The sequence below is a fragment of the Clupea harengus genome, chromosome 21 (genome assembly GCF_900700415.2).
Source record: "Clupea harengus chromosome 21, Ch_v2.0.2, whole genome shotgun sequence".
NCBI lineage: Eukaryota > Metazoa > Chordata > Actinopteri > Clupeiformes > Clupeidae > Clupea > Clupea harengus.
Window position 1 is genome coordinate 5578494 of NC_045172.1, and position 10000 is coordinate 5588493.

Genomic DNA, 10000 nt, shown 5'->3' on the forward strand with positions numbered 1-10000 from the left:
ACATGATGTACAAAGGGAAAAAAAGAACATTTCTCAATTTGTTGTAATGGACTGTTGGACTGTTTAAATGTGTTGGACTATTCAGAAAATATGATTCCTGATGAAATTTGACCTGTAATATGGAATCAAATACAGTACATAAAATGTGTGTGTGTGTGCGCGCACGCAAGCCGTACCAGCTTCCCCAGGGTCCTCCTCTTTGAGCATGACTGCACTCATGTTGAGGTCTTCAGTGAAGGTGGTGTCCCCCAGGCCTGATAGGGGGGAGGGGTACAAGCTGTTGGTCCAGTCACTGTCATCCAGATTCTGAAAGAAAGAGGGACAGAGGAAAAGAGTGAACGTCAGAGAAAGAAAGAAAGAAAGGAGAGAGAGAGAGAGAGCGAGAGAAAGAAAGAGAGAGAGAGAGAGAGAGAGAGAGAGAGGGGAGATAGAGAGAAGGAGAGAGTCATATCCATGTGCTAATTTCATTCCCGGCTCATCCTTGATGTTTCTTGCCAAAAACTCACACACTCAGGAGTGAATAGTTTCAATGGTTGTCTAGTTTCAATGGTTGTCACACACTCAGGAGTGAATAGTTTCAATGGTTGTCTGCATAGGTTTCAGAGGCAGTGCGGCACGTGTGTGTGTGTGTGTGTGTGTGTGTGTGTGTGTGTGTGTGTGTGTGTGCCCCTGATGGGGCGGCGTTCTTATCATGATCTAATGCATCTGATGTTCTTGTTACACCAGTAAAGGCTTCTCACCATGCTCAAACTTCCTGCAGGACGCGGCGTGTGGATGAACCTCGGCGTCCGGCTCCCTGTGCCCAAAATGGCAGACACGTCAGGGTTCCTGAGACCACTCTTGGGGGTGACTGGACAGAAGGGTACAGCAAACATCATCATTGTAATCAAAATCATCATCAACAACAACAACAACAAAGACGATGACAACGACAACAGTAATAATAACAACAGAGGATGGCCCTTCAAAAGCATTCCTGTGACAGTGACAGTACTTACAGCTTTGCTTAAGGAGGGACCCAGGAGTGTGGCGCAGGACAGAGCGAGCACCTGGGGTGTTGGCATGAATTGGGGAGTCATCCTGAGCTAGAGGAACTAATGAGGAGTTAAGGAGCAGAGAGAGAGAACAACAAACACATATGCTGCCAGCTGAAAAATGACTGCCATTGGTAAAAGACTTGTTGACAGTACAAACTTAGACTCGATATGTTCAAATAAGACTCAAGTTGCTAAGTTCATGAGAACACCAAAAACATGCTAACGTTACATGTTTTCAATCCCCGAATACCCAAGTCTTATGACACTAAAACTAGCACACTACATGGTACGGTTCAGGAAAGGATACAGGCCACCTTCTTGTGGGAACTTTTTCTTCGTGCAGCTCGCGTCACCTCGGAGTCCCGGACGACCGGTGAATTTAACCTGTAAATAGCAACAAACACAGAGAATTTCTGAGACAGTGTCATTGGTATGCAACTTTGTATGACTATCTAACGTGAACTAAGGTGACGTTAAGCAATAACTTAACAGGCAACATCCAAACATGTATCATAGATTGTTTAGCATAACACACCCACCCAATTCTATCAGCACTATTGCTGTCGATATTTGCAAACTAAATACGAGCACTAGCTATACATCCACCCGCCTACCACTGCGTTTCTAGCCATCACTAACGTCACATATGCTACCAAACATTTAAAGCTTGACTGTTCGGTTAACGAGAAGCAGTCTTGTTGGACACCCTGAGAAAACCATAATATTACACAACGCAGCAGTATTTAAAACATTAGCAAACTTCATTGCCTAAACCAACTTCTTAACTATTCTCTAGTATATAATGGTACTGACATGTGGAATTTAACGTAGCAGGGATATAAGGTGTTGACATCTGTCTATCCGATCCAAGTTAAGGTTACTTGCTATAATATCGGACCTGGTTATTCACGGTCTTTAAATATGTCGTTCTGACAACATCACTCGACAAACAGGGGGAAAGTTTACTATTTTATTCGACTCACCAGTCCATGCTTCGAGGTGAATAGCTGTACAGCACCGGCTAATCTCACAGGGTTCCCGTTAGCAATCGCTAGGCTATCCTTTCCGTGTTCCCGCTCGAGCAGGATGTATAATCGAATTTAAATGTTGAATTATATGGAAGTGTTATACACCTTTTACAGGCTCGTGGTATTGTGTTTTGTGTTTAGCAATGTACACAATGTGGTAATAAGACACAATCATAATTTAGTAAACTAAATTGGGCGGAAATAACACAATCGACATACTCGACACTCGACCATGGCTTCTCAGAATGTAGACATCAGGAGGTTATAGGGCAACAAAAAACGAAACTTTTCACTAGAGCGCCACCTGCTAGCAATGCCAGAATTGCACCAACTGTCTAGGGTGAAAATCTATTGATTATTACAGAAGATTATGGTCGCAATTTGTCACTTTTTGAGGTATGTTTTATAAGCAGTTTGTTTTGGTATTATCTGCAATTTTATTTTGTTGGTACATGGTCAAGTGAAGGACAGATAAACACACCTTTCTTCCCCAATAGTCATCCAGGATATGCACTATGTAGTCCTCCTGTGTCACAGGGCAGGACAGCTCAATGAAATGTAAAAAAAAAAAAAGAAATATATATTTTTTAAGTGCCAGCTGGGCTGTTGGTGGCGTTTGCAAGGTTTTGGCATGCCCTTTACTAGGTATATACCTCGTTATTTTTTGACCATAACTCCTTACTGCTGCTTTAAAGCATACATAGAAAGGGCTAAAGGGCTATTACAGTAGTATATTTCTGAAACATCTTTTCTATACATCTCATTTCTGTAACATTAAAGTATTTTTTTTACTGGAACTAATACTCTATAAATATACCAAATGCATGTTAATTTAACCCCAGTAGTTAGCCGCAGGAGTTCTCTATGCTGGTTCTGAGAAGTGAAAAGCCTGTAGGTGTTCAGTACTGCTTATCCTTAAACAGTGATCTGTTAACTCAGTAATTTGGTTTACCACATCAATGTTTCATCTTCACTGTGTTTTTTCCTGTGAGCTGAAGGACAGGAAGCCCTGTGTCAGACTGCAGTGTTTCCTGTTGGCTTGAAAGGGCCCCTCTCAGTCAGTCAGGTCTTCCCAGAATGCACCAATACTCTTATAGAGGTGTCCAGAGCATCAGTCGTCCCACCATCCATGCCAAGGAATGAGAGACATAAAATGAGAAGTTCAATGAGTGTTTGAGGAGATGGGGATGAGTTTGAGAATTGACTGCCTTGGGAAACAGATTGAACTATGTGTATATGTTTGTGAATGCATATGTCATGAAAGGGACAAGGTACTTCTTTGGTCATTTTCATAGTGTATCGAAATACCAATTTCACTTATAGGCCTAACTGAAAACTCAGGTACCTGAAGACCAAATGCTGACTGCAAAATCAAGAAATCACTCAAGAATAAATGAACGCAAAAGTAAATCAGAATTTAATCAATTCTTCACAGCCAAACTCACTCAGGTTACATACACTTAGGGCCAACTCTCAGTATGTTCTATGGCACACCCAAGACCATTATGTTGAGGACATGAAGCTTGTTCTAAATGAGCTCCATCACACAATGTTTATGTGACTGCCCCCCAGATGTTCTCAGGGTCAAATGCTATTGGGGGGGGGGGGCGGTCTGTCGAGGCCCCCAGGCGTGGTGTGACCGCTCCTCTCCGACTCGACTGAAACCTGGAGCCCATATGGCTGACCTTATGCGCTTCCTCCGGCTGTCTCTTCCTGGAGGTGAGAGTGCGGTTTCCTGTTCCAGGATGAGTGGGTTGACAGTCTCTCAGAGCTGGTGTACTTGTGTGTGTGAGAGAAGTGCCATGTTTGTGCAGTGTGAGTCTGCTTGTGTGACAGTGTAAATGCCTTGTTTGTATGAGAGGTGGCTAACAGACATGGTATGCAAGTTTGGGTGCCAAGTAACAAACCAGGGTCATACCACTGAGGTAATATACAGACCATTACATGTAAAACAGGCAAGATCATATACCCGTGAGTGCTAAAACACACGTGTGTGTGTGTGTGTGTGTGTGTGTGTGTGTGTGTGTGTGTGTGTGTGTTGAGACACCTGACTGCAGGCCACAGGCGTTTGTCTTCTGATCTCGTTCTTCCGTTTGACAGGCTAAGCTGCCGCTTCTGGTTGTGAGGGACCTTCAGTTCCCACGCATCATTACTGCAGAGCATCATCTCACCGCTGGCTAAATGACAACCACGACAAAACACACTCTTTATTCCATACCGCAGCCGCAGAGCTGCCATCTCTTTACCCCCGCCCCCCCAAAAAGCAAGCTTTCTGCGAGAGAACAAACGTTATTAAACCAACATTTTTGTTTTATTTATTGGACTGGCAGAACTGTTGAAACAATACACAAAACATTCAAGTGGTGGACTGGCTCTCACAAGCCCTTGCATGGCAATCCAATTTATTGAACTACAGATGCTCAGTTATACAAAATTGCACCACTTTTAATTAAGGCTTTTTAGTTTACATTTGGCTACCCGTCCCTTTAGTTCCCTCCCCCTGCCACCCGACCCCCACCCACCCACAGAAGCAGATGATGTTGAATTTCAAATACTGGAGCTCTGTAGAGACAAGATCTTTACACATGATTTCAACGTTAAGGAGGCTGTTCGTAATTTTTTCTTCCTTTTTTCTTCTTTTTGTCTTTTTTTTTTCTTTGTTAACGCACACAAAAGCAACAAAAGCATTTTGTTTTAACGGGACACAGAAGAGAGGCGAGTTCAGGTGACGTCGGCCCTCTCTTCGGCTCCCCCGAGTCAGATTACTCCATTACAGTTGAATTCTTTTCTTTTCTTTTTTTAAAATTCTGTTTTCTCTCTCTCCGTGCTCTCAAAACACATGTTCTCCCCCTCCCCCCAACCATCGCTACATACCCCACACAGAAACTCAGCCAACAGGAAAACTGGTCAAACCAAATATTACACAGGGTGAAACAGTCACTAACAGGCAAGTCGTTTTTTTTTCTTTACTGACAGGGTCCAGTATTTGGTTTTCATATCCTAGTTTACAAGAGATGCATTAGCAGGCAAATGGGTGGGGGGAGGAAGATATTTTTTTTGGGGGGGGGGGGGGGGGTACAGTGAGAATCTACAGCAACAGAAGTAGGGGAAATGATGACATTTTGTTCCTTTTTTTTATTTAGTCTATATTAAAAACCCTTGTTTTAAAATATATACTTCCTGTTGTAGATGAGGGAGTCTGAGACTAGGGCGTAATGGATTATTTGTTTGCAAGGACCAATCAGAGCTCGCTTGGAAGTTCTATGTGGTGACATCAGGGCCTGCTTGGCCAAGTCTTGCATTGAAATGCCATGTCCCCAGAGACAGACCCCTCATGGAAAAAAAACCCACTGTACAAACATCTTTGTAAACACGACAAAGAAACCCAGGCGTGAAGTCAAAGATGGATTCCATTTTTTTTCTAATGAGTTGGATTCTTCAGAAAGAAAAAAATAAACTAACACATATTTGAAGGCGACATCTTTAGGCTAAAGACAATATGATAGTGACAGAAAAAAAAAAAATCATATTATATTTTTATACTTTTTACACATATATCACTGTATTGTATCCACAGGTTTTTTTTTTTTCCTAAGATAAAACTCATATTGATAAGTGTTACAACATCGCATCTTGGTAGACGAAATCTAGTAACATAAAAAAAAAATAACAAAACGAAAGAAAGAGGAAAAAACACCAAAACAAGTTACAAAAAGAAACCAAAGGAGCATAGACTGCGGTATGACATGGGCTATATAGGCGCTCTTTGGACTTACTCTCTTCTCTGGCTAAAATAGTGGTGCTCAGAACTATCGCATCATTGTACTCACCATGGCAACGTGCACAGTCTGGTTTAAGACACCGTTTGTTTTATCTTTTAATGGTTTTCAACGGCTTGTCTGCATTTAGCAGTAACACTGGGTTGTAGGCTCTGGATTGTTTCAAATCATTTTTGTATCTATTTCATGACTTATTTAGGTATCCACATAATTGTTTTGTCTTCCTCATTTCAGTTGCATACAGTTAGAATATATATATTTATAAGTAAAAATCTCTCTCGCGATACTGGAAAGGGATGATGGTTATCTATGTGCAAAAACTGACATGGTACTGTAGTTTTGAGTCCGTTGCTTCGTCGGTTCTTGGTTGGTTAAAGGGGCATCGGCACACAGGAGAGTCCGTCAGATGTTAGGGGTTTTTTAGTAACGTCGGAATGCTGGCACTGCTGAGAGACAGCAGCAAATCAGACCTGAGAATCAGACACAAACACAAAGATGACCTAACCAATCAGCACTCACATACATCTTCATGTGAACGAAGAACGTAAAACACCAAAAACAAAGGGTGTGACATCCTTCTTTTGGTCACCCTCAGGTATACGAAATCACCTAGAGCCTCACAGATTTACATATTCCATTAACTTTTTCATTATGACCCTTCAAACATGACCCTTGACATCTGTCCTATGCCCACCTGGCTCAGAGCGGCGGGACAGCTGTGTATTAGAGCAACTGGCAGTTGGACTTTTTGCGCGCCTTCCCCGGCACTGGGGTTTTCCTGTTGATTTGCCGGACCAGGTCATAGAAGATCTACAGACACAGAGGGAGACATGAGAGAGGGTTAAGACCATAGCTTTAATACCATACTGAACTATCTCTGTAACGACTGCTTTAATACCACACTGAACTATCTCTAAACTACTGCTTTAATACCACACTGAACTATCTCTGTAACGACTGCTTTAATACCACACTGAACTATCTCTGTAACGACTGCTTTAATACCACACTGAACTATCTCAAAACGACTGCTTTAATACCATACTGAACTATCTCTGTAACGACTGCTTCAATACCACACTGAACTATCTCAAAACGACTGCTTTAATACCACACTGAACTATCTCTAAACTACTGCTTTAATACCATACTGAACTATCTCTGAAACTACTGCTTTAATACCACACTGAACTATCTCAAAACGACTGCTTTAATACCACACTGAACTATCTCTAAACTACTGCTTTAATACCACACTGAACTATCTCTAAACTACTGCTTTAATACCACACTGAACTATCTCTGTAACGACTGCTTTAATACTGCACTCTATACTGCACTACTCTCTAAAGCATGATCATTTTAAACATTATCACACAATACAATACAATACTATACAAACAATACTCTACAGGGAGAAACCAGCTGCTTTGAGAATCAGTAATATGAGTAATATCAGGTTAATATCAGGTTGAATAGGACTGAGACAAAGACATTTTACATGAAGCATTTGATGTGTTCATGAAAACTATGTTCTGAGTGCCTGAAAAGTTTCTCCCTCTCAGACTCATGTCATCACAAGTTCTAAGCATCACTACCCCAAGTGCGTATCTAATACAGCTCAGCTGACACAGACTGCATCACGGTGCACTTCAGCTGTGACAGTGTGTGTGTGTGTGTCTATATGAGTGTGTGTGTGTGTGTGAGTGTGTGTGTGTCTGTATGTGTAGTCGTCTATGTGTGTGAATGTGTATGTGTGTGTGTCTATATGAGTGTGTGTTTGTGTGTGTGTATATGTGTGTGTGTGTGTGTGTGTCTGTAAGTGTAGTCGTGTATGTGTGTGAATATGTATATGAGTGGTGTGTGTGTGTGTGTGTGTGCGCGCCTGCATGTCTGGGTGAGTAGATGTGAGTGTGTATATCTGAACTCATATATAAATATATCTATACAAAAATATGTATTTGTATATCTATGTGTGTGTCTATATCAGTGTGTGCATGCGTATGTGTATAACGCTATGTGTCTATACAAGCGTATGTGTGTGTGTGTCTGCATGTCTGGATGAGTAGACGTGTGTCTGTGCTGCGTGCATAAATAAGCTCAGACAGACTGACTGGCACACTGCGTCTCTCTCTCTGACAGAGAGACAGGCCCCTGGGGCCGACATGAGAGGCTAAGACAAATCGCTGCTCTGTCTGCACGACTGCCGCCAGCATTATTACAGATGATACCCAACCCTAAGGGACGCATCGGGACAATATAACTCAGCACTTAGCTACAAAGAAGCCCCCCTCCCCCCACCCCAAAAAAGAACTGTTCTATGTGAGCACAGTCTCTGAATGACAGGATGGCAATGCTACGCTAACTCGTGTTAAGCTTGATGTCTCTGTTTAAGGTTGATAGGCGATGATGGTTCATTTCACACTGCATTCACAGGCGAAGGGGGACGTTAAGTGGAGCTGACGCGGACCGCTCGTTTCCGTCTGGTCCGAAATCCGGCTAATAGGTTCTGCAATGAGGCCGTGCTGAGCTGAACAGTCTCTTAGCAGACTTGGAAATGACGCTTCGTTATGTGCTTTTGCCAGCTTTGCCTCAGAGTATAGGCTGGACCAGTTAGCATTACTCATGGAGTTTTCTAAGAGACTGCCAACATCATTGCCTTTATCTCAGCGGAACCTCCTCCCATGCCACCAATCCAGACGAAACAGCATCTGTATACAAACCACCGTGAAAGGTGGATCTAGGTGGGTGCACCTACCTGATATCAGTGCAGACAAAGCATACCTTTAAGCATGCACTGCAGCAAAGACGGTAACATTGGAGAGAGGTCTATGCATCTGCGCCAACACCCTCTCTGGATAAGATAAGACATCTGATCTAGGACCAGCACTTCGGTGAGTAATGTTGGGTGCAATGCCATCTCTGAATGGAAAAAGCTAATCTGACTTGGGCCAGAGACAGGCCAAGTTACAGTGAGACCTGCAGATGTCAGCATTCAAAGTAACCCAACGTTCAAACTCTAGTGCAGTGCAGCTGACTTAATTTATCCCCCTTCTGGAAAAGCACCCCACAGAGAGAAAGCATCCCCACCCCCTCCCCTCCTGACTGTAATCAATGGTCTCTGCCTACTGTCTTCTGTCATTGCAAAAAGAGGATAATTACAATGATTAAACCAATAGATCAATCCGATAGGGGGGGAGGATTCTGGAGGGCAAAGCTGGCAACGCCCACCCCCTCCACCTGGCATCATTACAGCGGCTTGTTTCCTGTCTCTGGCCTCCTCGTCGTCGTGCCAGCGGATGTGCCACACAAACTCCAAATGATCCGTTATTATACCCTTCCCCGCTCCGGGAAGCTTCAAGCTCAATGAACCGTCTTTCTTGCGATCACGTGTCCTACGAGAAACGTTCAGGCCGCCTTTTGCGATTGCATAATTTGGGAGCCTACCATGCTGTTATCTTGGAAACCTTAAACCTGGCATTAGATTTTGCACATGAGAATTACTCGCTGCGCTCGATGACGAGGATTCAGTTTCCCTGCCCACGACAGAGGGGGGGGGGGGGATGAAGAGCGGTGGTGGTGGGGTTTAAGAGGTTGTCGGAGTACCACAACACAAACATCTTGAGCTTTGAAAGCTTTACGAGACTTTGAATGATGAAAAATGACGTTTTAACGCTACCTAAAAGGCCACACCACTGCCGTCACACGAGAGTGCTGCCATATCAGGTTTCTGGTGAGATGGCTTCTCCGCAGAGAGCAGATCGCTCTGGTAAGTATTTTCAGACATTTAGGAAGCGCTGGCCCTTATTGAGAGTCACTTTCCCCAGCCTGACTGATGCAAAGACCTAACAGCAGTTCGAAAGTTAATTCTTTTAGAAACATTATGAGCCCAGAAGACGCCTCGGGTTTCATTAGGGCTTCAGGATCGAGCAAACCTGGTGAGAACTCGCTCTTGGCTTGATTCACATAATGGTATGAAGGGATACTAAATTAATGAAAATAACACACACACACACACACACACACACACACACACACACACACACACCCACCCACCCACGTACACTCACACACCATTGTCAGGTGTGTCAAACTGAATTAATTTTCAGGTAGTCAGGTATTAATTTTAGGTACCTGAAAGAAAATGTGAGTAAAC

General features: G+C 43.2%; 2 protein-coding genes across 2 annotated transcripts in view; both read right to left on the reverse strand.

Annotated features, from left to right (window-relative positions):
• Positions 1-2129, reverse strand: part of nup107 (nucleoporin 107) — an 11579-nt gene extending 9450 nt beyond the window's left edge. The window contains exons 1-5 of the mRNA XM_031558452.2: positions 2021-2129; positions 1345-1421; positions 999-1094; positions 741-850; positions 177-306 (exon numbers count right to left, since the gene is read on the reverse strand). Of these exons, the coding sequence (XP_031414312.1) occupies positions 177-306; positions 741-850; positions 999-1094; positions 1345-1421; positions 2021-2028 (421 nt within the window). The 5' untranslated portion in view covers positions 2029-2129. The remainder of the gene's footprint in view (positions 1-176; positions 307-740; positions 851-998; positions 1095-1344; positions 1422-2020) is intronic.
• Positions 2130-4354: 2225 nt separating this feature from the next.
• The window catches only part of LOC105892499 (ras-related protein Rap-1b), a 51442-nt gene continuing 45796 nt past the window's right edge, over positions 4355-10000 (reverse strand). Inside the window, exons 7-8 of the mRNA XM_012818771.3 lie at positions 6539-6654; positions 4355-6314 (exon numbers count right to left, since the gene is read on the reverse strand). Of these exons, the coding sequence (XP_012674225.1) occupies positions 6568-6654 (87 nt within the window). The 3' untranslated portion in view covers positions 4355-6314; positions 6539-6567. The remainder of the gene's footprint in view (positions 6315-6538; positions 6655-10000) is intronic.